The 26,519-nt window shown below is 37.2% G+C and overlaps 1 protein-coding gene across 4 annotated transcripts in view; it reads left to right on the top strand.

Moving 5' to 3' along the window:
• Positions 1-26,519, top strand: part of HELZ (helicase with zinc finger) — a 172,473-nt gene that overhangs the window by 72,976 nt on the left and 72,978 nt on the right. For 3 of the 4 annotated variants that reach the window (XM_021670872.2, XM_021670871.2, XM_064369292.1), the window contains 8 exons: positions 4,173-4,506; positions 5,345-5,475; positions 10,593-10,772; positions 11,291-11,395; positions 20,243-20,421; positions 21,497-21,615; positions 22,800-22,945; positions 25,778-25,925. In XM_021670872.2, coding sequence (XP_021526547.2) covers positions 4,173-4,506; positions 5,345-5,475; positions 10,593-10,772; positions 11,291-11,395; positions 20,243-20,421; positions 21,497-21,615; positions 22,800-22,945; positions 25,778-25,925 — 1,342 coding nt within the window. The remainder of the gene's footprint in view (positions 1-4,172; positions 4,507-5,344; positions 5,476-10,592; positions 10,773-11,290; positions 11,396-20,242; positions 20,422-21,496; positions 21,616-22,799; positions 22,946-25,777; positions 25,926-26,519) is intronic. The other variant, XM_021670873.2, reaches the window with a different exon arrangement.

The following is a 26,519-nucleotide window of genomic DNA, read 5'->3' as shown; positions in this document are numbered from 1 at the left end:
ACTATACAGAAGTATTTTTATAATTTTGTAAGTTTTAAATACACAAATGGACATTTAAAATTTTAATAGAGAGTTTGAATTAGATTAGTTAGCTTTTTAATATTGAAAGCAGTACACATATTTCCATTAAATAAATTTATAATGTTTTTAAAGGGTTTTATTTTTCCCTTAAGGATTTATAAGACATTCTTGACATCATGTATAAAAAAGAAGATCTGAAAATAAAACAGTTCAGTAATATTACAAAATAGCATTTTCCACAAATGAATATACAGATTTGTAAACAATTTAGCCTTTTCAGTCAAAATCTTAAAATTTTGCTACGACTTAAATGTCCTCTCTGAAACTCACTTTGAAATTTAATTGCCATTGGGTGGTTTTAAGAGGTGGGACCATTAAGAGATTGTTTGGCCATGAAGCTCTGCTCTCATGAATGGATTAATGTTAGCATGAAAGTTGGGTTTGTTATTTTGAGAAGAGTGAGCTTGGCCTGCTCTTATTCTCTGGCTCTCACTTGTACTCTCTTGGCCTCCTGGTTTCCACCACGGGATGATGCTGCATGAGGGCCCTCACTAGATGCCAGCCCTGTGGTCTTGGATTTTCCATTCTCCAGAATTGTAAGAAATAAATCTTTGCTATTTATAAATTACCCAGTCTCGGGTATTTTGTTATAGCAACACAAAGTGGACTATGAAAATTGATACCAAGAAGTGGGGCTGTTGCTATAACAGGTAACTGAAAATGTGGAAGCAGCTTTGGAACTTGGTGATAAATAGAGGCTGGAAGAATTTGGAGGAGTAGGCTAGAAAAAGCTTAGACCGCTATACATGGAACATTAAAGAACTTTCTAGTAAAGGCTCAGAAGAGAGCTGTAGGGAAAGTCTGAAACTTCTTAGAGATTCCTTAAATGATCATAATCAGAATGTTGTGATCAGAAATATGGATAGTAAAGGCCATTTTGGTGATGGCAGAGAACTTGGCTGAATTGTGCCCAGCCCTAGGGCTTTATGGAAGACAGAATTTAAGAGCAATAAACTAGGATGATTAGCAGAAGTATCTAAGCATTTAAGGTGCTATGTGGCTTCTTTTGGCACTTACAATAAAATGAGAGAAGAGAGAAATTATTTAAAGATGGAATTTATAATTAAAAGGGAAGCATAATGGAAAGATTTGGAAAATTCTCAGCCTTGCCATGTAAAGAATAACAAAGCATGTTTGGGAGAGGATACTAAAGATGTGGCCAAGTGACCTTTGGATAGAAGGAAGCCAGATTCTATTCATTAAGACAATGGGAGAATGACTTGTAATGCATTTCCCACTTCTTCCAGGAGCTAGGACCCTGAGGGCAGGGTTTCCAGAGAGGTGTCTGTGAGACCTGCCCCTATGGGGCTGTAGCATTTGTTCTGAGGGCTGCCTTGGGACTCTGCTCCCCACAGTGCAGTGCTCCTTGGCAGTGGTCCTCAGCTGTCCCAGCCATATGGCTCAAGTGGGCCCAGGTGCAGCTCGAGATGCTGCTCTGAAGGGTGCAGGGGTAAGCCTGGTGGTGGCTGCGTGATGCAGATTGCGTGAGCTGTGGAGCCATGGCAGCCTCCGCAGAGACTTCAAAGGATGTACTGGACAGCCTGAGGGCCCATGCAGAGACTTGTTGCAGGGGTGGAGCCACTGTGCAGAGCCTCTATTACGACAGTGCCTAGTGGAACCCTGGGAGCGGGCTAGATCCCGAGACCCCAGAACTGAAGGGTCAGTATTATGCAGCTCCAGCCTGGGAAAGCTACAGATACAAGACTTTGAATCTGTGCAAGCTGCTGGGTAGACTGAGCCCAGAAAAGCCATAGAAGCAGGGCTGCCTGAGGCCTTGTGGGCCCAACTGCTATTTCAGTTTGCCAGGATGGGGGATATGGAGGCAAAGGAGGTTATTCTTCAACGTTAAGACTCAATGTTGTTTTCCCTTTTGGCTTTTGGACTTACTTGGGACCACTTGTTCCCTTCTTCTTGCTTAGTTTTCCCTTTGGGAATGGGAATGTTTATCCTGTGCCCGTTCTACCATTGTATTTTGGAAGCATGTAACTTGTTAACTTGTTCACAGGCACAACTGGAGAGGAATTTGAATCAGGACAAATTGTGCCTTGAGTTTTACCCATATCTGATTTAGTTGAGACTCTGGACTTGAACTTTTGAGTTTATCCTGGAAAGAGTTATAACTTTTAGGGGCTTATTGGGATGGAATGCATGTATTGTGTAAGTGAGAAGGACATGGCGTTTGGAGGCTGTGGACAGAATGCTGTGGTTTGAATGTCTCTTCCAAAACTAATATTGAAACTTAATTGCCATTTGGACAGTATTAAGAGGTGAGACTCTTAAGAGGTGATTAGGCCATGAGGACTCTACCCTCATGAGTGAATAATGTGATTATCACAGGAGTTGGCTCTTTACCATGAGAGTGGGCTGTTAGAAGAGTGAATTCAGTCCTCTCTTGCCATTGCTTTTGCTCACACTCTTGTGCCCTTCTGCCTTCCACCATCGGATGATGCTGCTTGAAGGCCTTCACCATATGCCAGCCCCTTGTGCTTAGAGTTTCTAGTCTCCAGAACTGTAAGAAATAAATCTCTGTTCTTTATCAGTTACCCAGTCTCAGGTGTTCTGTTCAGCAACACAAAACAGACTAAGACAAACCTAAGAAAAAGGAGAAAATGTTGCCATCACTTCTTACCATATTGTCTTACCTCTTATAGCACCATTTCAGAACAGTAAAGAACTGTTCATTAGTTTACATCTTTCTTTCACTTCATATTTCCTTTTTTTTTTTTTTTATTTGGAGTCAGAGTCTCACTCTGTTGCCCAGGCTTGGAGTGCAGTGGCACAATATTGGCTCACTACAGCCTCCGCCTCCCATGTTCAAGCGATTCTGCTGCCTCAGCCTCCCTAGTAGCTGGGATTATAGGTGCTCGCCACCACGTCTGGCTAATTTTTGTATGTTTAGTAGATACAGGGTTTCACCATGTTGGGCAGGCTAGTCTCGAACTCCCAACCTCAGGTGATCCGCCCACCTCAGCCTCCCATAGTGCTGGGATTAGAGATGTGAGCCACCACGTCCAGCTCCATATTTCTTGACTGTGTAAATTAATCTTGATTCTCAGTGTTGCCTTCACACTCATACTCTTTCATACTCACGTGTACACCTGGCAGTGTGAGGGGTATACCAACCGTTCGTTGTCTAATAAGATAGGCTTTAACTTTTCTTTCTGTAATTCCTGCATGAGACCTGCCTCCTTATAGCCATGAATGAAAATTTATTTTAAATGTTATTTATTAACATTATTGAAAGAGATATTTTATGGTTAAAATCTGTTGGTAAGATCTACTTGGAAAGCAATTGTTTTAAAGTCCATTGTGATTTTCAATGCAATGTGCTTCCTTCCGGTTCCAGGTGATTTTAAAGTCTTTTTTGTCCCAGTGATGTGTTCAAACAGACTTTTATATTAATTGGTATTTAATATTTCATGTTACTTACAAAAATGACATTTAGTTTCATGTTAAATACATCTTTTTTGAATGTGCATATTCTTCAACACAACTTAGTTTGTATCTTTATGTAACTTATATGGGAGTTTATTCACTTAAAAAAAAAGTTTTGTTAGCCAGGCACAGTAGCTCGCATCTGCAATCCCAGCACTTCTGGAGGCTGAGGTGGGTGGATCACCTGAGGTTATGAGCTTGAGACCATCCTGGCCAACATGTCAAAACCTCATCTCTGCTGAAAATACAAAAATTAGCTGGGCATGGTGGTGTGCACCTGAAATCCCAGCTGCGCGAGAGGCCGAGGCAGGAGAATTGCTTGGACCTGGGAGGCAAAGGTTGCAGTGCGCCAAGATCGTGCCACTGTACTCCAGCTTGGGTGTTAGAGTGAGACTCGTCTCAAAAATAAAAAATAAAAAAGTTTTGTTGTTTCCAGCTTGTTTCTTTTTTCTATTTTTTTACTATCTCCAGTAATGGCTATAAGCAATCCAGCTTGTATTAAAGACAAAAAGATACCATTTTTTAGCTCAATGAAGTGGAATTGATGTAATGCTTTAATTTTTGGAATGTTTATATGATTTACTTTCTTTCACTCTTCTAGTTTTTACATATTTTTGATGTAAAATATTCAAACTAGTTTTCTACTTCTGATTTAGGTTCAACCTTAAAGTGCAATTGCAGATTCTAGCAAGCTTCATGCTCACTGGCGTTTCTGGAGGTGCAAAGTATGCTCAGAATGGACAACTTTTTGGTCGCTTTAAGCTTACCGAAACACTTTCTGAAGATACTTTGGCTGGACGACTGGTGATGACCAAAGTCAATGCTGTTTATTTATTACCAGTCCCTAAACAGAAGTTAGTTCAGACCCAGGGAACCAAAGAAAAGGTTTATGAAGCTACTATTGAAGAAAAAACAAAGGAGTATATATTTTTAAGGCTATCTAGGGAATGCTGTGAAGAACTTAATCTTCGGCCTGACTGTGACACACAGGTATGTTTGAAGGTTGCACTTTAACCATCGTGGTCTGTAACCTCATTGTCAACTCATAGTTTTCCTCTGGTTTTGTTTTTCTTTTGCCATAAACAAAAGCAAAGCTGACTTTTGAAGTGGGTTGAAAATTGGACCGGTAGTAACTCCCAGAGAAAAGTGATTCTTTTAAATTTAAGTAACATTTAAAATGTTCCAGTGTTATACAAGGTTGAGCTTTCTGATTAGAGTTTTAAATCAGCAGTGGAAGAAAAGATGAAACTAAGCTACATCCTGGGACATCTCTCATCTGCAGTTGTATCTGTTCCTGTTCTCTATATGTTTATGAATTTTTAGGTGAATTATGTCTTCAGTCTGCCATATTTAACTGGAAGACAAATATTTTTTCCTTTTAAACATAAAACTTGGTGAATATTATTTATCGTAAATTGGTAGCATGCCATAGGGCTAATCATCTCTCATGACTAAATACTTCACATGTTCTGATTTTTTGCAAATGTATTTTCATGGGAATGGTAGAGTCAGGTAGCCTTTATCTAGAGATTAGGTAACTTATAAATACGTCAGTTTCTTAATATGTAAAATGATGTTAATAATAGTATATATATATCATTGGTACTGTTAAATGAGATAATCCGTAGTAAAGTACTTGTTATGGTACCTGGTTATAAATGAACAAAGCAAATATTATTAATCATAATTATGATTAGACTTTAATTATACTTTAAAAGAATCACTAAACTTACTGTCTCAAATAGATTCCTCCCAAAGTATTCTAGCGAGCTGCCAGGATTGATGTTTGCTTTCATGCTGTTTTTTAAAAATTCATTTTGTGTTTCAGGTTGAACTTCAGTTTCAATTAAATCGATTACCCCTCTGTGAAATGCACTACGCACTAGACAGGATCAAGGACAATGGGGTTTTGTTTCCAGACATCAGTATGACTCCCACCATACCATGGAGTCCTAACAGGTACAAAAAGGCGATAGATAACTCATTAAAAGAGGTTATGTTAATATTAAATTGAACATCTGTATCAAATAACTCAAGCATACTTTTATAAGAAAGTTTGCCTGTGCTGTTCAGGAGACACTAGTTCAGAAAACAGAGTAAAAGAACACTTAAAATGAAACATTCGAGGTTCATCATCTATTTACTTTGTCTCAGAGTCTAAGTGAATTCTATTGCTTTTTCTCAACAGGCTTAATTTGATAGGATGCCAAGCAATTCAGGAATATTTCCAAGTAGAAGTTGAATGGCAAAATTAGGGCCTTTCTAAAGTAGTTCCAGTAGTTAATTTCAAATACTTTTTATTTATTTATTTATTTATTTAGAGTTGAGATCTTGCTCTGTCACCCAGGCTGAAGTGTAGTGGCATGATCATTGCTCCCTTATAGCCTTGAACTCCTGGGCTCAAGCAACTCCTGCCTCAGCCTCCAGGTAGCTAGGATTATAGACACATGCTACTGTGTCTGGCTGATGAAAAACATTTTTATAGGCAAGGGTCTTGCTATCTTAGTCCAGGCTGGTCTTGAGATTCTGGCCTCAAGTGATCTTCCTGCCTTGGCTTCCCAAAGGGCTAGGATGTGATCCACTTCACCTGTTCTAATTTAAAATAATTTTTAAAGATAGAAGAGATATTTATAAATTAGCAAAATGGACAAAGTACAATAGAAGAAACTACTTCAGAAACTACTCTCAAGTTAATGGTTGTATATTGTTCTGCTTTAATTTTGTTAGGATGTCTTTACATGTAATTGAAGAAGCTACTTCCATTTTGTTATAAGCATGGATGACAGTGATAGCTGTATGCCTGCATCTGTCATTTCATCTCTTCACTGGGTTTTATCTCCTTAGCCCCTGCCCATGCTTAACTCACAACACCTTTTTTTAAAAAAAAAAAAATCTCAGTGGCTCTACACAATAGTTTATTTATCACTGTGTCAATTCAGTCATGGTAGGGTGGCCCTTTCCATGACTGATGGAGCCTCTGGGATCTTCAGTAAGTGGTTTCCAGGAGCACCTTGGGTGTTGACATTCAGCTGGCTGACAGGGGAAGAGTGAGAGCACAGAGGGTCATGTGGGAAGCTTTTATGGGCCAGGCCTAGAAGTGGCACGTATCACTTCCCCTCACATTCCATTTCTTCTAGTCCTAAAAACAGAACGACAAGAAATATCCTTATGACACAAAACCTCAGTCATTTCTCCCTTATTTTGCTTACTCTTACTGTGCTGTCCCCTCTCTTCTTTTTACTGCCAAAATCATTGAGAGGGAGTAGTCTGTGTATTTCCAGTATTCTTTCTTATTCACTCTGTAACCTCTATTTTCCTCTTGTGTACTATCCTGAAAGTGATTGGTGATCTGCTAATTGTAAAAATCCAGTGACATCTCCTCAGTTCTCTTCTGATTCAGCTTCTCTTCATGCTTCCTTTTCTTTTCATTCTCAGAGCCAGTGCTTCTTTTAGATCTGGACTATTTCAGTAGCTTTCTAGCTGGCCTTCTCTCCTGCCGTCTGTGGCCCTGTTTTCTGGCTCATCCCAGATATTTCTCCTAGAGTTCGTTCTCTAAAATAATCATGTCATTTCACTGCTCACAAATCTCTGATGGCTTCTTGATATGTAGCTAAAGGGTGAGCAGTGTAAGCCAGAGCGCCTCTGTATGGCCTCTTTGACTGTGCTTTCCAGCAGTATCCTCTCAAATTTCTTTTACTTTTCTGTGCTTGACACTCCTTTTCAGCCTCTAAATCCCCATGTTTTAGCAATATTGAATTACTTTGAAGTTTGTTTAATTTGTCTTATATTTATTTGCCTCCTTTCTGTTACTTTTTAAAAAGAATAATTGTTATTCTTTTAAAATTGTTTTTGATTGTGGGAAAATACACATAACGTAAAACGTACCCTCCTAACCATTGTAAGTGTAGTTGCATAGTGTTAAATATATTCACATTGTTTCGCAATCTCCAGAACTTTTTCCTCTTGCAAAACTGATACTATATACCCATCAAACAGCTCCTTTCCCCCTGCCTGCAGGCTTGCCACCTCTTTAAGTGATGTTCTCTCTCTCATATAATCTTTGCCCAATCTTAGTTCACTGAAGATCTCTCTGTCCTTTAAGATTTGGTTCAGATCATATGCTCTCTTCTTCAAACAGATAAACCTGACCCTTCCATGTCAATATTTTAACAACTATTTATTGAGTGCCTGACATATGCTAGGCTTAGTTTTGTGCTTTTAAGCACAATTTCTCTCAGTTTGTCAATTTGTGTATGTTTCTAGACTGTGTTTCTTGTTAGACTCTGGGCTTTGTACAGGTAGAGACCATGTCTTATTTTTCTTTGAATACCAACAGGATTTTACACATTAATCATATTTGGCATATTTACATTAATAAAAATTTCAAGTTTAAAGAAGAAAAGTTTCAATTGTGAGGCCATACCAGTAAGCTTTTAGGCATTTTTACTTGATGTGCTCACTTCTGAAAATTATATTGTATGTAATATAGTGTATTTAAATACTACTGACTTTTTTTTTTGAGACACAGTCTTTCTCTGTTGCCCAGTCTGGAGTGCAATGGCGTGATTTCAGCTCACTGCAACCTCCGACTCCTGGGTTCAAGCAGTTCTTCTGCCTCAGCCTCCTGAGGTGCTGGGATTACAGACATGCACCACCACGCCCAGCTCATTTTTGTATTTTTAGTAGAGACGGGGTTTCACCATGTTGGTCAGGCTGGTCTTGAACTCCTGACTTCGTGATCTGCCCCCTTCTGCCTCCCTTAATGCTAGGATTACAGGCGTGAGCCGCTGCGCTTAGTTTTAACTGCAAAAGTAAGCAAACTTTCAAGCAGGAAAAGACTTATACCTCTGTAATTTAAATAGCAATTAAAAGGTATTTGGGTCTAGGAATATACTGAGAAACCATTAGTTGTAATGGTAACGGGCTCACGCCTGTAATCCTAGCACTTCGGGAGGCTGAAGTGGGAGGATTGCTTATGCTCAGGAGTTAGAGTCCAGCCTTAGCAACATAGTGAGGCCCCATCTCATTAAATAAATAAATAAAAATAAAAATTACCTGGGTGTGATGCACATGTCTGTAGTCTCAGCTAGGTGGGAGGTGGAGCTGGGAAGATTGCTTGAGCCCAGTAGTTTGAGGCTGCAATGAGCCACTATTGTGTCAGAAAATATTTTCTGGAATCATGTGACATACAGAGAGATAAATGAAGTTGAGAAATTGTTCTTAAGCATGTAGTCTATAAATTAATTATAACTGTATTAGGTCAGGGGAAGAAAGGACTTTGAATTAATTTAGCTCTGGGAATAAAATAAAGTTTAAAATAAAGATGACTGCTGTAGTTTATTTACCATAAGCTTTTTCCAGTCAGCTGAGGAAGGAAGTGAAGAGCAAGAAGGGCTTCCTTTAGTTAAAAAAAAAAACAAATTATAATAAGTAAGGCTTTGTTTTTACTTTATTGGATATAGAAACCCTTCTGAGGACTTCTTCCTCCATCTAGTTGATCAGAATTGGGTCTGTAGCAAAGGAGGCTGGGAGATGGAGCATTATAGCTGGGTAGGCTCAACAGTAGAGGAAGGCAGAGAGAAGGCTGCTATGATGGTTTTAGGATAACCATTCCACCTAATGCTACTACATACATTAGGTCTGGACTTAGCCATCACCTAAGGCAGTTTTCTCATTTATAGAAGATAGAAAATGGCTGGATACTGGTAGAATTATGAATAAATAAGCTGGTTAATGCTGAGGGACTCTGAAATAAAATGAGATTTAGTGAGTGGCAAATTTCAGAAAAAGAAATATTGGCATGATTATATGGTCAAAGTTTGTTTTCTAAGGTTTTATATTTTTTAAGGAGAATTTTGTTGGTTTGAGATTATATGTCATAACAGTTATTTTATATATGTATTGTAGAGATGGGGTCTCACTGTGTTGCTCAGGGTGTTCTTGAACTGCTGGTCTCAAGTGATGCTCCCACCTTGGCCTCTCAAAGTGCTGGGATTATAGGCGTGAGCCACCATGCCTGGCCAGGTTATAATTTCTTAAAAACTGAAAGTGTTAAGGTTTTTCAAAAATAACCAGCTTCTGATTTAAGTAAAATATAGCCTCACAGAGGGAATTTTCCTGTCTAAACTCTGTCCTCTATTTCAGGATTATTTTGCAGGCACTTTTATTTTAAATTTTCTAAGAGTTTCTTTACACACCCTTCCTATTGTGATTCACATCCCTATCGTTTTTGCCATAGTTGTGATGTATAGTATTTTAACTGTAGTTGTGAGAAAGAATGCTGTTGATTCTCCACTCAGTTTGATCTGTTTCAGCATCTGCTGTCCATTTAAATCTTCAAAACTTAGCCAAGTCATAGAAGGGATACTAGTAAGATAGATCTCATTACAGTCGCCAAATGTGCAACTGTGACAGGTGTTGTGTACTCTGACCAATATGATATGTGTATTATTTGTCTGTGTATGTGCAAAAATATTAAACATTTCATTTTGTTTGGCTTTTTATGGCAAACATTAAGATCTTTGTAAAAATTCTACGTTAAGATCTTTGTAAAAATTAGTATCTCTTAACCAGGGACATAGAGGTTTGTTCTTTTCCTCTTGTTTTAAACCTTACTAACAGATATTTTAAATAATTAGAATTTGAAATTTAGATAGTTTTCCTTTTGCATTTCATTTGCTATGCAAAAAAAACTAATACTCCATTAATATCAGTAAAATGTTTTCTGATGCTTTTTTGTAACAGAGGGAAATTACATTTTTGAAACATTGCCATTTCTACTTAAAGACCTGGCAGCAACTAGATTCAAAGTATGTGATTTCCTTAGATAAGTTACAAAAATATTTTTGTATGTAGAATAGGAGAAGATAAAATTAATTTTGATTTACATGTTAAAACACTCTACCCTGACTATTGGGTAACTTTCTAAAAGTAGCTTTAGAATAAGCATTTGTTTTTAGTAGATGCTATGCTATTTCAGTGGTTTTAATGATTCACTGAAATTCAGGATACTTGTGTGTTGTGTTCTATTTATTAATGAGATGCATGTTTTTAAAATAAATTTTTATTTTCCATAGACAATGGGATGAACAGTTGGATCCTCGACTAAATGCAAAACAGAAAGAGGCTGTTCTGGCCATTACCACTCCACTTTCAATCCAGCTGCCGCCTGTGCTTATCATCGGACCCTATGGGACAGGCAAAACATTCACTCTAGCTCAGGCTGTCAAACATATTCTGCAGCAGCAGGAGACGAGGTGAGAGGGTGGGAAGTGTGCTCATATTTCCCTGGTGTTGTAGGGTACTACCTCTGTTCTTGTTTTAAATACAAAATGAGGGCTAGCAATATAGTTTTCCTGCAGCTCTTAAACATGAAGAAAAGAAGAAAGGAAAAGCCATAAACCCAAACCCCAGAGCACTAAAATTTGAATTCTCTTAAAACATTACTGTTTTTAAAATTGGCAATATAGTCAGTTTTAAAATAGCCATCAGAACAAGTCTGCTATGGAATTGTGATATCTGTTAGAGTGGAAAAAGTTGGGTTTAAGTATATACATACAGATTAGATGATAGATTAAAAATGATTTTGGAGAACTTCCTTTTTAGCTTAAAGAATAGTGTAATTTCTTACAGGTATCACTGAATAATGTTAGGGATTACTGAGTAGGGTAAGGGAATTGTATAATATTAAGATGGCTCTGCTTTTTTTTTGGTATTATACTGCTTGAATAGTTTTGTGTTTTATCATTCTTTTTATTTGCACCATTTATTTCAGCAGGATTCTCATTTGCACCCATTCTAATAGTGCTGCTGATCTCTACATAAAGGATTATTTACATCCATATGTAGAAGCAGGCAATCCCCAGGCAAGACCTCTCAGGTATTTTTTTTAAGGCTTATTATGTATCTGTATCATACTTTATTATTCTTAAGAAAAGGTGTCTGTAAAGATTTTAGCAACTTTGGAAATATCGAAATCTTTAACTGTGCATTGGCATTTAGAGGTTATGTCTTTTGAGGAAGCTGTTTAAATTACAAAAAAATGTAAAAATCTTTGACTGTTCATTTCTTAAACATTAAGAGAAAGACATCCTTTTTTAAGTTTTGTGTGTAAAACTGTTGTTTCAACCTGAGTAGATTTTGATATGTACCTCTAAAAGCTAGTATGCTTAAATAATATAAATAAGATAATTTAAATTAAATCTAATTCTGTTAAAATTCTAGCATATTTTGCATGGCAGATTAGTCATGCAGTGACAGTTCTTAATGAAAATAAAATTTTGGCTGTGATCATGCGGGTAATTTCATAGAAGCTACACATGAGATAAACATGAAATATTGAAGTAAGTTCTGCAACTAAGTGTACTTGACTGGTATTTAACAACTTTTGCTACCATTTGAGAGAAAGTGTCAGAGAAAATTTCAGGTTGTTATAGAAAGGTCCTCTGAGTATACATGGACATGAAATGGACTTAAATATAGGATGTTGGGGAATAAAATCCTTTTCTTCAGAAAACAATAAAGAATCATCAAATTGTTGTTTATTATACCATTTGCTTTCATTGTTATATGAATTAATGTTTAGTTTTGCCATTTTATAAACTAATATGTCATGCCCTAGGTTGTTTGAATACAGTTGTTTACAAATTAATTTCTAACTGCACTTTTGAATCATAAGTCACTAACTTTTTATTTCTACTTGAGCTCAAGCATGGAAAAAGGAAATTATGTTATTTAATTCTTCAGTAATTGTAACCAAAGCTGTTTGAATGATCTTAGAATTCCATTAAAAACAAAGAGGAAAAAGATGGTGTGACCTGTTAACACAGGTTTTTATGCCATATTTTATTTTTACTTTGGAAGATTAAGAAACAGTAATTATTTTAAGTAGATTCTAGTTGTATTGAATATGAAAATATTACATATATACAATCACTAACACTATAAATGAAAACAGTGTTTATTGAAGGATACATTCATCAATAAATAGTTTGCTTCAGAATCTAATCTTTTTCAGCTCATAAGTGAAAGTTGAGTAGCTAGCATTTTTGCTATAGGTGTTCTCACTTTAATGATATAAGTTGTTTGTTTTGTTCACTTATATTGTTGGTAGAGTGCGCATGTGTTATATAGGAAGCCTGACCTTTTCAGTTACGGTGTACTTGGTTTGAAAATAGTGGAGTAAAGCCCCCTCAAATCTTGGTCGACTTAGCATAGGTCATTTGATATTTGGGGCTGTAGAGCAGTTGCTGATGAACACTAAAGCCATCACTCACTAGCTTATATTTATTTTTTTTCAATGTAAAATTATTTTTTGGAGGTTATAATCCAACGTGTGGTGCATCTAGATATGCAGAATAAGAAGGTATGTTCAGTAGGGTACACGTATAGTCGTTGTGGCCCAAATATTGAAACTTGACCTCTAGCAGAAAATCTCACCTCTCTCTAAGTCTCAAAAGTGGTTCAGTCCAAGACGGAAAAATATTTATAAAAATATTCAAATGCAAATTTCATGTTATTTCACTTAGTAAATGGAATAAAGTAAGAAAAAGCCTGACTTCCCCAAATATTTTCTTTATGAAGTCCTACATTTTCACCATAGTTTTTCTCTTTGGGAAAGGTGTTAACGTGCAACTGTATTTCCTCAGAGAATACATTGAATTTATTAGCACTATTATTACATTAGCTCAGATTAATTTATAATTTTCCTAATAGATGACAAACATGGGAGGCACGTGAAATGGAATAGAGAAGATTAGAATGACTGAGTGCTCTGGGAAGATTAGGTTTTTCTGAATTGTCCTAGGATGCAGAGGAAAGAACACAAGAGGGCACTAGGTGTCTGCTCATGCCCATGAAAATGGGTGTCTCTAGGGAGGAAGGCTGATGAAGAGTTTGCTGTTTTCATGATGCAGTCTGGAACAGGCCCTGAAAAGTGCTATAGTGTGAAAATAGTCAAAACATTTCATAGTGAAGACAGTAGTAAATGTGTTTAAATACACATATGATTAAAAGTTGTGAAATTTTGTTAGTTTCCAGGAGTTGAGCTGAACTTAAAATATTTGGAGATGGAGATTTTGGAAACCATTTTAGCTCATGTTTAGTTTCAGTTTTTCCTTCTTCACTAGAATTAGAAGATTTTACAATGGAATAGATGGGAAAACAGTTCTTTTTATGTGTGGTTCTGAAGATCATCATCTGGTTCTGACAGAGTTATGGCTTTGCAGTTAGAGGTCATCTGTGGAGGTGTGCATTTCTTGCTTTCTGGGAAAATTGAAGGTAATTGTTGTTTTAGATTGATCTTCAGAGAAGCATATTTTTCTGTGATCAGGTCATTCTGATTCATAGTATTTTAACTAATAACATTTTTGGGGTTATTTGTTGCATGTAAATTTACCATGTGAATAAAATTTCAGTGAATTAAAATTATATATTACCAGACTATCTCTTATTTTAAGAATTATAATTCATAGGGGATATGTGGATAGGTTTCTTTCTGGAAAAGATGTAAATTTCTTAATTGGTATTATATTTGAAACTGTCTTGTTACTGTCAATTCTCCAATTTAAAAAAATGTTAGCTGGGTTTTAAATAATCTTTTAGACAGTGTCTTAACTTAAATGGTGCACAAAATGAAAGTACAGAGAATATTTTAAAATCTTTTAAAAGTTGGCACTAGAATATTATACTTTAAAGAAAATTGGCCCAGTGATCAAGCATTGTGTTCTTACTAGCTTCAACTTGAGGTAGCTTTCCAAGGTAATTGTGAAAAAGTCAGCAGTGAAACTGAGAACTTTAATTCCACACCCCTCCCCCCGCCAACCCTTTGAGGAAGAAGTAGGTGCTTAGAGTTAGTTGATGAGTGTATTAGGCCATTCTTACATTGCTGTAAAGAAATACCTGAGACTGGGTAATTTATAAAGAAAAGAGGTTTAATTGGCTCATGGTTCTGCAGGCTGTATAGAAAGCACGATGCTGACATCTGCTCAGCTTTTAGGGAGGCCTCAGGAAGCTACAGTCATGGTGGAAGCGAAGGGGGGAGCAGGATGTCACATGGTGAAAGCAGAAGCAAGTGAGAGTGAGTGTACGTGTGGGAGGTGCCACACACTTTTAAATGACCAGATTTCAGAGCGAAAGCTTAATTATCACCAAGGGGATGGCCCAAGCCCTTCATGAGGGATCTGCCCCCAGGATTCAAACACCTCCCACTGGGCCCTACCTCCAACTTTGGGGATTACATTTCAACATGAGATTTTAGTGGGAACAAATATCCACACTACATAAATGAGTAATTTGAAAAACCACTTTTTTTGTTTTTTTCCAATTTTACAATGAAATATTCATTGGAGTTCAGAGGTGAGGTCTTGGCTGGAGAGAGAAAATGTGTGAGTCACTAGGGTATTGGTTGTGATTGAAGCGTGGGCATGGATGAGATTGTCAGGATAGTGGAGAGAGCAGGAGAGGAGGGCTGGAGAGTTCGAAGGGAAGCAGAGAAATCTTGAGTCATGGAAGCTGAGGGGAAAGTCTGGGAGGGTCAGCGGGGAGCAACAGTGGAACTGCATGCTGCCAAGTCAAGTAACTCGATGGACTTGGAAACACCCATGTGATTTCTTGATGTGGAAGTTGTTTATGTCCCTTGATTAGATAAAGGGTAAACCATGTTGAATGATGAGAGGAGTGAGTAGGAGGTTGGTAACTGGAGAGGACGTATGGATAATACTTCTGAGAAGTCTGGCTGTGAAAGAAGGGGAGAGGTTGGGCAGTGGTTGGGAGAATATGAGGATTTAAGTGAAGATTCTTTTTAAATGGGAGAAACTAGAGAGTTTTAATTTTAAAAAGCCACCTGTAAGTGAGAAGTTCAATTCAAATACTGTTTTTTTTCCCATAATGATTCAAATAATTGGCATTTGTTTTAGATTAGTATTCATGTTTATTTAAAAAAGTCACATGCATACACTTTAAAATACAAAAGGTCATGTTGTATTATAAAGTTGATAGCAAAATTTTTTTTTTTTTTTAATTAACCTAGTCACTGCTCACCAAATATTCCCAAGGGAATTTTTGACCTTTTTTTAAGCAGTTTCTTTGATACTTCCATTTTTAAAATTATAAATATATATAATATATAAAAATACAGATTATGTATATGTGTGTCTTAATTTGGTTTTGAATATTTGGTGACTTTCTATTATGGTAGCTTCTTTTTTTTTTTTCTGGAGACAAGAGTCTTGCTTTGTCGCCCAAGGTAGAGTGCAGTGGGCTGATCTTGGCGCACTGCAATCCCAGGTTCAAGTGATTTCCTGCCTCAGCCTCCTGAGTAGCTGGGATTACAGGCACATGCCACCATGCCCAGCTAATTTTTGTATTTTTAGTAGAGACAGAGTTTCTCCATGTTGCCCGGGCTGGCCTCGAACTCCTGGCCTCAGGTGATCCACCTGCCTCAGCCTCCCAAAGTGTATAGTAGCATCATTTTTTAGTGTTTTTATTATTATGATTCCTTAAATTATTTGCTGCTAACAAATAATGTGCATATTTCCTTTCATATGCTTTTTTTGTATTTGTTCTAGCATTAATAAAACTTATTGTTTTTCATTTGCTTTATTTTTTTTGAACGTCTAATCAGGTCTTTAAACCCTAAGTCACTCTGTTAATACCTGCCGAAACAAGTTTCTTCATTGTCACAGCTCTTAGATTATTTGTCAATGCCGTTTTTTTCCCCTGGAAACTTCCCTTCTGGATTTCTCTTGCTCCTCCTTTCTGAACTGGTTGTTCTTTGTTATGCTGACACTTCTCTTTGCCATTATTTTGGAATTTCTTTTTTCTTCTTTCCTGTATTAGATCCTATTTCCTGGCTCTTAGGTCTTCCTCTTTATTGATTTTCTACCTTGTTTTGATGGTGCACATCCTTTTGTACACACAGTTAGTGCTTTCAACCCTCTGACAAAGTTCGTAAGAGGTAATATTTTTTAGCTCTTGCCTTCTGAAAATGCCTTTATTCTACTATCAGACTTAATAGTTCATCTGGGAGATGGGTAGAATTCTAGTTTTAAAATGTAGGTCATAACTGCATAGTTTTTCCTTAGTATTTGCTTACCAGTAAGTTGATATTTGGACAGGTAGGCCAGGATCAGAAATCATGAGAATTTTTTTCATAATTAACTTTTATGCATCCAAAGATGTTTTTGTGTGAGCCACTGCTTGCCTTTTGAATAAACAGATTATATGTAGCTTATGATACAGAGGTTGTCATTTGTCTGCCAAGTCTAGATTGTCTACGTTGTGTAAAATGTCCCCTTCACCAAATATCACTTTCCAGCATGGTCTTGAATTGAGTGAAAAATGGAAAAAGGAACTCAATTTTAGTTCCAAGAATTTAAAACATATTTTGATGTGATCTTTAGCAAAAAATGATTATAACTTCAGACTTGTATATAAAGCTGACTTTTAATAGCAATTTGCAAGATTTATTATTATCATAGAATTCCAATGTCTAAGAAAAACAAAAAGTTACTTAATAATACAGACAGTAAAAAGAATTACTCTTTTACTTTACTTTTTAAATTACAAAAAAAAAAAAAAATTTTTTTTGAGACAGAGTCTCACTCTATCACCCAGGCTTGAGTGCAGTGGTGTGATCTCAGCTCACTGCAAGCTTTACTTCCTGGGTTCAAGTGATTCTTGTGCCTCAGCCTCCCAAGTAGCTGGGACTACAGGTGGACGCCACCATGCCAGGCTAATTTTTGTATTTTTAGTAGAGATGGGGTTTTGCCATGTTGGCCAGGCTAGTCTCGGACTCCTGGCCTCAAGTGATCCACCTGCCTAAGCCTTCCAAAGTGCTGGGATTACAGGCATGAGCCATTGCGCCTAACCAAAATATTAATAATTACTCTTTTAAAAACCAGATTGCTCTAGTAAAATGTAGAGAGGCCATAAAATCAAGATCCATTAACACAAAGTAAGAGACAAGAGCCTAGTAACAAATAGTGGCTCTTTGAGAAAAGGAAATTGTTATCAAAATTTTAGACTAACTGAAGGCATGCTAATTAAGCATCAGATTTTGCTCTTACTTTTTTGGAAGCTGAGTAGAAATTATCCTTTTGTTCCATGTGATGACTTATTAAATAAAATACTTTGCACAATATATGCTTTTAGATGGAGTAAACAACAGATCTTTTAAGTAATTATTTTGATTGCCTATATTCATGTCATGATGTTACCTTTTTGCATTTGTGCAGTGTACATTGAATATTAACTGAGTGTTTAGAAATGCTGGTTTTAGTTTCAGCTTTGCTATGGGTAAAGGGAAGTGGGGGGGCTTCTGTTTGTTGGTGCCAGGCATTATGCTACATACTATACATCTGTTATCTCATTTGATTTCCCCAAATCCTTGAGAAGTTGAATTATTGTATTCATTTTGGAAAAAAATGAAGCTTAGAGAGGGGAAAAACACAGATTTAAATACTGGGCATAAGCCCTTTGGGCTTTGGGTTTTTCTAACCAGGAAAGAGGAATAATAGTGATGAAAATAACAATCATCTGGTGATCTTTGTAATTTTACTGAAGGAGTAGAAGCCATCAGAAGAGAATGCCCACATCTTCCCTTTGATAGGTCATCTGACTTGCATCTCCGAAATAACTACTTTCCCTTCCATTCTAAACTGTTCTTTTCTTTTCTAGGGACCAACCTCTCCACTTGTGAATGAGCTCTCATCCTTTCCTGGATACACAGCTTCTTCTTTGCTGCATACTTTTTTCTTTGCACAGTATGCAAATATACTGTTGTGTCTTGTTTAAAAAACAAAACAAAACAAAACAAAACAAAAATCACCTTCACCCCACCTGCATGTCTTTAAGCAAAACTTATCCAGACAGTTGTCTATATGTACTCCCTAGCTCTACCTCCTCTCTTCTCTTTCTTTCTTGAGCTCAGACTAATCAGATTTCCATGACTTTTACTCTAAAACCATCATACTGAGGTTCATCATATTCGTTTCCTTGTCGTTAAGTCCTGTGGTCAGTCTTCATTTTACTTAGCCTCTTAGCAGCATTTGACACAGTTAATCCTGTCTATTTCTATCTGAAACACTTTCTTCCTTTTGCTTCCAATACCCCATGCTCTCCTGAATTCTCCCCTATTTCTTTGCTCCTTCACAGTCCTCATTTCCCAGCTTCTGAATGTTGGAGTGGTCCATCAGTCATTCTTCCTTCCACTAGTTTCTTTTTTATCCACTCTTATTCTTTCAAGGTTCAGTATTAACCCAATTATAGATATCTTGCCCCAGGCATTCTCCTGAACTCCATGTATTGCCTTGCTTACTGGGTATATCCACTTGGATACCTACTGAATATGCCCCAAATGAAACTCTCAATTCCCACCCCAAATCTGTTCCTCTCTTTCACCACCTTTGCAAACACCACCACCATTTATCCAGTTTCCAAGGCATGGAATTATTCCTTCTCTTAAATTCCACTTCTAGTTCATCAGCAAATTCTGTTGGCATTACTCTCTAAATGCCTAGTGAATCTGAACATTTCCACCCCTCTACTGTTGGCCTAGTCTGAGCCACTGCTCTTGTCTGCATTCTTAACAGTAACCTCATAACTGATCTCCTTGCTTCTACCCTCTGCTCCTGCCTCCGTGCCACCCAGTGTTGCATTGGAGCCAACTTGTATTGGTTTGTGAGAGCTAATCATGCGTATAACTTCCCAGGTTCATGTTCAGTGACATGCTGGCAGCTGGAAATCACCATGACAGTTTTACACCACAAAAATCAGCAAACACTATAAACCCAAATCCTCATCTTTCCTAGTCCAAAGTTAGCCAGTTGTTAAACATTTACCAGCACACCACTGTCCACCCCTACCATATATGTTCTGCCCAGAGAAACAGAGTAGTCCTTTACCAAAATAAGTCATGTCATGTCATTGCCCTGATAGAACTCTCTGATGGCTTTTCATCAAACTCAGAGTAAACCCAAGGATTGCTCACAAACCCTATGTGACCTGGCTCTGTGCTGGAGCATAGTGGCTACCTAATGAATCTTTATTACATGGGTAGGTTAGAGATGGGTGGGTGGATGAGTAGATGGATGGATGAGTCATTTCCGTACCTTTTTAATAATCTATTGCATGAGGCCTATTAATATTTTTCTTTTGCAAATAATGGAAGTACTTAAGACTTTCCAGTAGTTCAGATTATAAATTTATTATTAAATTTCCAGAACCTCAGACAGAGGTCTGTTTAAGTATAGCTATAAGAATATATTCTAAAATAAAATGAAAATAATTTGAATTCCTGTTATAAGTGTGCAATTCACTGTTTTTTGTTAGCATAAATAGTTAAAATATGAGTCAGTGTATTTTTGTAAGAATATTCTAGAAAAAGGTAATTCCGGAATGGGAATGTTTTGAACTTAAAAAACTGCAGTGCTTATAAATCTTAGGTTTATGTGCCATTCTGGTTGCAAGATTACTCTGAACACTTAAAAATAATTAGGTATTTGTTTTGTGGTACTGCATATACTTTCTATGTCTGTGTTTTTTTTGGTGGAGAGTCACAGTGGTTATGGTGGCAATTGTATGTTCAATTCTAATTCAATAGAGTGTTAATGGCTATCAGATTCATTAATTTTCAGATATTACAGTCTTAATAATGTCAGTATTTTAATAACTAGATACTGTTAAGAAATTAGTAAATGTAAATTGGAAATATTATCTTCTTTTCCAGGGTATATTTCAGAAATCGCTGGGTAAAGACTGTCCACCCAGTTGTGCATCAGTACTGTTTGATCTCAAGCGCACATTCCACCTTTCAGATGCCCCAGAAAGAAGATATTCTTAAACATCGAGTGGTGGTTGTTACATTGAATACTTCCCAGTACCTCTGTCAGTTGGACCTTGAACCTGGTATGCTGACTCAAGACAAAGATACGGTGTCTCACAAGTTTAGGGCTTATGAATTCAGTTTAGACTGGGGTTGGCAAACTACAGCATGTGGGCTAGATCTGGCTCACTGCCTCTTCTTGTAAATGAAGTTTTATTGGCTGAAACATAGTCATGCTCATTTATTTACCTATTTATTGTTTATAGATGCTTTTGTGTTACAGTGGCAGAGTTGAGTTATTACAGCAGAGATTGATTATATGTATGATCTACAAAATCTAAAATATGTACTGTTTGACTCTTTACTAAAAAAAAAATTGCCAACTCCTAGTTTAGGCATTTTAGTGACTGCTATTTCATTTGTTCTCCAGTTGGTCAGATGATATTTATTACTGATCATGTGAAGAATACCAGTTTGGACAGTGCTGGTGTTTTTTTTTTTTTTTTTAACACTTTTCTCAGATTTTTGTTATAAAACACTTTTGTATTACATAGTGTAGAGATGATAATTATGATAGGTTTCATTATGGCATGCTATTAAGATTATTATATTTGAGTATAGGAACTATGTAAAATCAAACTAGTGTTATATGAAGTACAGATGTAAGATGTCAAGAAGTTGTTCTGATAAATATGGCAAAACTTAACCATCAAAATGCAGTATCAATCTGGGGCCAGGTGCTGTGGCTCATGCCTGTAATCCTAGCACTTTGGGAGGCCAAGGTGGACAGAACACTTAAGGCCAGGAGTTCAGTCAGACTGGGAAATCTAGTGAAACCCCATCTCTACAAAAAAGTAGAAAAATTAGCCGGGCCTCATGGCATGTGCCTATAGTCCTAGCTACTTGGGAGGCTGAGGTGGGAGGATCACCTGAGCCTGAGGAGGTTGAGTCTATAGTGAGCTGTGATTACAGCACTGCACTCCAGCCTGAGAGACAGTGATACCCTGTCTCAAAAAAATAAAAATAAAAAATAAATATACTCACTACTCTTGATTAGCAACCGAAACTCTTTACTTAGCAGAAAAGAACATAACTATAGTCCTTCTGCCTTTGTTGCTGCTCTAGTGTGCTATCTTTTGTTTATGCTGTACTTTCTAGGGTTTTTTACACACATTCTATTAGATGAAGCTGCCCAGGCCATGGAGTGTGAAACCATTATGCCCCTAGCATTAGCAACTCAAAATACTCGGATTGTCTTGGCTGGTGATCACATGCAGGTAAGTGCCCTCTGAGTCGCTGTGTTGAAAGTAACTTTTAATTATATTTTGATGTTTAATATTCTGTTTCTAAAACATGCTATGAAATTATGCTGTACATTGTAACTTCAGTACTTCAAATAGTTCTGTACTAATAGTGAAAAATATTGTTATTTTTGAAGAAAAATTACTATTCTGCTCTATTTTCTTCTTTGGATAGTCTGTCAATGTTATAATTTTCATGTTTATTTATTTGAAGTTCTGTTCTTCATACTATCAATATCTGATTCTTACTTTTCTTTGTGAAGTAAAATTTAAATGATCATTCCTGTAGGGTCCTGGGGAATTGTAATTCCCCAGCTCCTGTCTGTTATTTGTTTACCTGAAGGAGTCATTTTTTTTTTTGATGTAATAGAAAACAGAGGGCTTAACTAAAAATTATAGCCCAAATCTCAAAGAGTATGATTTTATATATTTGAACATCTATATGTAGGAAAGAAAAATACAGTTTTTCTATGAAGATATCTGTTTTATGAAGATACGTGTTTTTCTGTGAAGATATCTTCTATGAAGAGTCACAGTTTGGGGCCCTTTCTCTCCTGTTGCAGTTAAGATTGGACCTACGTCATACTAGCTGTCAGGACATCAAGGAGAGAGTTAAATGTAGAGGAACAAATTCTGTTTTCATTTCTTTGCCTAAAGTAGTTTAATTTTGTTCTTTAGTAGTAAAAGGCATAACCAATAGTGGCTTTTTATACTTCATAAGATCAAGAGGGTTGTTTTGTTAATTATTAAAAATGATTTTTTTTAGTGGTGGGCTGTATATCCTACCAGTTAATCATTTTAAATAATTGATCAATATCAGTGAAATAACTGTTTGACTCCCCCGGTGATGCAATGGGTTGCATCCCTGGAATTACTGAAGTAGTAGCTGTTTATTATTATTATGTTGGGGAGCCCTTTGTCAGCTTATATGTTAGAAACTCTAGGTTAGTGTTGGTAAGCTGAGATGTTAGAAATTTTAGCCCAGTTCTTAATAGTAGTAATTGCTCACAGAAAATATTACTGATTGTGCTTGCTCCAGCATTTAGCATGTTGAAGTTTTGTATACAAGAAGTTTTAGCATAGTTGATTTTTTATAAGTAGTTTAAAAAATACTATTTGTATATTCAGTTAAACTTTCTCTGTATGTTTGTCTGTTACAGCTCAGTCCTTTTGTTTACAGTGAGTTTGCCAGGGAGAGAAACCTTCACGTTTCATTACTTGACCGACTCTATGAGCATTACCCTGCTGAGTTCCCATGTAGGATTCTCCTGTGTGAGAACTACCGCTCCCATGAAGCTATCATCAAGTAGGTGTGAACTGCCCGCTCCGTGTCATACTTTCTGTGGTCTGGTGGGAGGGAACTCAAAACAGCACTGTTACTAGGGACAGGTGATTCCCAACAGACTTATGTAGTGTCCCTAGTCTTGCAAATTATGTTTAATTTTATGTCTTTAAAAGAAAACTTCAGAAGTCAGAGTTGTAATTTTTCACAGAATAGGGGTATTTTGGGAAAAACTCTCAAATCATGTTCTTCCTCTACCCTGTCACAACAGTTAACACAGAAGACTTTTCTGACCAAATATAGGGAATTCCTTCTCACCAACAAATAAGCAATCATTTCTGCAGGGGACACCAGCTGGGTGTCCTCCAATTCAATTCTGACACCATCTACCCAGAAATGGTGTCCAATCCCACAGGTTGAAGGCTTAGAAGACTGCCCCTCTCTCAGCTCCCCAGCAGTCACAAGTCTGAGCCTTGGGAACTTCTAATCAACTGGCCTCAAGTTGAGGGTCCTACTACCCTCTCTTTGGGTTGGGTTCACTTAATTTGCTGGAGTGGCTCACAGAATACATGGAAACAGTTATTTACATGTACTGGTTTATTATTAAGGATATTTATTACAAAGGATACAGATGAAGGGCATGGTATGGGAGAAAGAGCACAGAGCTGGCTTGCCCTCCCTGGGTGTGCCATCCTCCTGGAACCTCCACATATTCAGCTCTCTAGAGGCTTTCAAACCCAGTTCTCTTGAGTTTTTATGGAAGCTTTGTGATGTCGGCATTCCTTCCCACAGAGTATAGGGTGGGACCCTCTCTGTGGTGAGTCTTGAGACCCACAATCACTTTGGGAGGACGAGGCAGGAGGTTTGCTTGAGTTCAGGAGTTTGAGTCCAGCATGAGCAACATAGGGAGACCCCCTTTCTACCAAAAAAGAAAAAAATTAGCTGGGCATGGTGGCACGCACTCGTGGTCCCAGCTACTTGAGAGACAGGTTCAGGAGGATTGCTTGAACCTGAGAGGTTGAGGGTTCGGTGACCCATGATCACGCCGTAGCACTCCAGCCTGGGTGACAGAGCAAGACCCTATTTCAAAAACAAAAATAAGAATAAAAAGGCGGGGAAAGGCCGGGCGCGGTGGCTCAAGCCTGTAATCCCAGCACTTTGGGAGGCCGAGGCGGGTGGATCACGAGGTCAAGAGATCGAGACCATCCTGGTCAACATGGTGAAACCCCGTCTCTACTAAAAATACATAAAATTAGCTGGGCACGGTGGTGCGTGCCTGTAATCCCAGCTACTCAGGAGGCTGAGGCAGGAGAATTGCCTGAACCCAGGAGGCGGAGGTTGCGGTGAGACGAGATCGCGCCATTGCACTCCAGCCTGGGTAATGAGTGAAACTCCGTCTCAAAAAAAAAAAAAAAAAAAAAAAAAAGGGCGGGGAAAGATTAGAGTCCTGCCTTGGGGCAATTGAAACGAAGGCAGAAGAAGGTCAGAGAGATTCTGTTTCTTGAGGCCTGACATACCCAAATTATAACAAAAGAATGTAACAAGAGCTATGACAGTTATGAGCCAGGAACTGTTGATAAAAATAATAATTATATATACATGTTAACACCACAAGGACAATTCTGGACATAATAAATATATTGACAAACAGCATGATGGTTTGCTTATGTCTTTGGCTGTGTTGTTCAAGGAATCTGCTCTAAAGGAAGAAAGAATAGAAAGTGAGAGAGATAAAAACCATAAAGCTTATTAATAAGTTTTAAAAGATTTCTATTAGCTATAGTGTGCATCTATAAAGGTGTATATCTCAACAACTAACTCAGTGGATTGTCACAACCGAATGCAGCATGTAACCCTAATCCAGATCAGGAGGCAGAACACGTCAGTGCTCCAGAAGCCCCTTTGTGCTCCTTTCCAGTCACTACCCTGACCAGAAACTTAGAAAAAAGTTTTGTATAATTTGATAATATTGATAATGTCAACCATGTGAAAATTGTTTTTAGGTTTCCCTGAAAGCAATTGGATAGATGTGATTATATCTCTCAAAATGTGATTCTTTTATTGTTTTCAGTCATTTGCTACAGTCACTGATGAATCAAGTACTAGATGTCTTCATCAGTAAAGGGGATTCATTTTACAGTTGAAGTCTTGACTGTCTTTCAGTTGTGTACATTGTTTCAACGTTTGTATGTCTATGTGTTTGCATGTATTAGTACAATCATGGGTCTGAGAAATGTGTCAGGCGATTTTGTTGTGGGAACATCACAGAATGAATTTACACTAACCTAGATGGCATAGCCTACTACACATACAGGTTACATGGTATATATAGACTGTTGGCTCCTAGATTACAAACCTGTACAAAGCATGCTACTGTACTGAATACTGTAGGTAATTGTAAAACAATGGTAAGTATTTGTATATCTAAACATGGAAAAAGTATGGTAAAAATACAGTGTTAGGATCTTATGGGGCCATCATCACATATACTGTTGTTGACTAAATCGTCATTATGTGTTACATGATTGTATGTGACCCATTTAAATAAAAATATATATTAACCAATGAAATATACTGGCTGCAAATTTCCTCATAAAGTCTCATCTTGTATTGAAACTGTCATCATTTCTTCCTGTTTTGGCTTCGTACCTTACCAAAATCATTCCATTTAACAATGTTATGCCAGGAGCCTACTCTTGTTATTTTTGGAGAAATTCTTGGCATTGTAAGTGTTAGATGATTGGATTAAAATTAATCTGGACATAAGGCAGTATTATTAGAATTGACTGATTTTTTTTTCTTATGGGTGAAATTAATTTTGATATAGATTTTCCCCCTTTTTGTCTTTTACTGCAGTTATACCTCTGAGCTTTTCTATGAGGGCAAACTGATGGCCAGTGGGAAGCAGCCAGCACACAAAGATTTCTACCCACTAACTTTCTTTACAGCACGAGGAGAAGATGTACAAGAAAAAAATAGCACAGCTTTTTATAATAATGCAGAGGTACCTTAATTCTTTTTGAAAATTGTTAACATTTTCTCAGTCACATCACCTGGTTTTGTTGAGCATTTATTTAAAGTTTTGGGTTAACATTGTATTGCGTATTGACTTCATTTACATGTAAATAGTATGTAAAGTTTATTCTTTCTTGTATAACATTGATTTGTTCAGATGAATCTCCTACGGGAAACAAAAACTTTGATTTACTTTTTGTCTTATGGTAAGACACAAAATACATGATTTCATTCAAAAGAAAAATCAACATTGTTCTCAATTAGATCATTATTGTTAGGTATCTAAAATAGACTCTGAGTAAGTTTTATAGTGCATATGCAAATGAGGTATCATTTTAAATGAATAAGACTTGAATTGCAGAATCCAAAGAGATCACACAGACCCAGACAGCAATGTTCCAATTCCGTAATGTTCTCCAACTTACATAGTTCTCTTACAATTTCTGGCTTTTTAGGTTCAGAGAGACTGTGAGTAGTTTGAAGGGTGAGATCAGGCAGCAGACCTAAAAAAGAGCAAAGTCTTCAGGAGCTAACAAACCAGAAACGCTGGGGTTAGGTCTGTCAGGAGGGAGTGGAGTTCTGG

The sequence above is a fragment of the Aotus nancymaae genome, unplaced genomic scaffold (assembly GCF_030222135.1).
Source record: "Aotus nancymaae isolate 86718 unplaced genomic scaffold, 86718_ANA_hifiasm-v0.15.2.pri h1tg000089l, whole genome shotgun sequence".
Taxonomy (NCBI): Eukaryota; Metazoa; Chordata; class Mammalia; order Primates; family Aotidae; genus Aotus; species Aotus nancymaae.
This window is presented reverse-complemented; position numbering and strand designations above follow the sequence as displayed.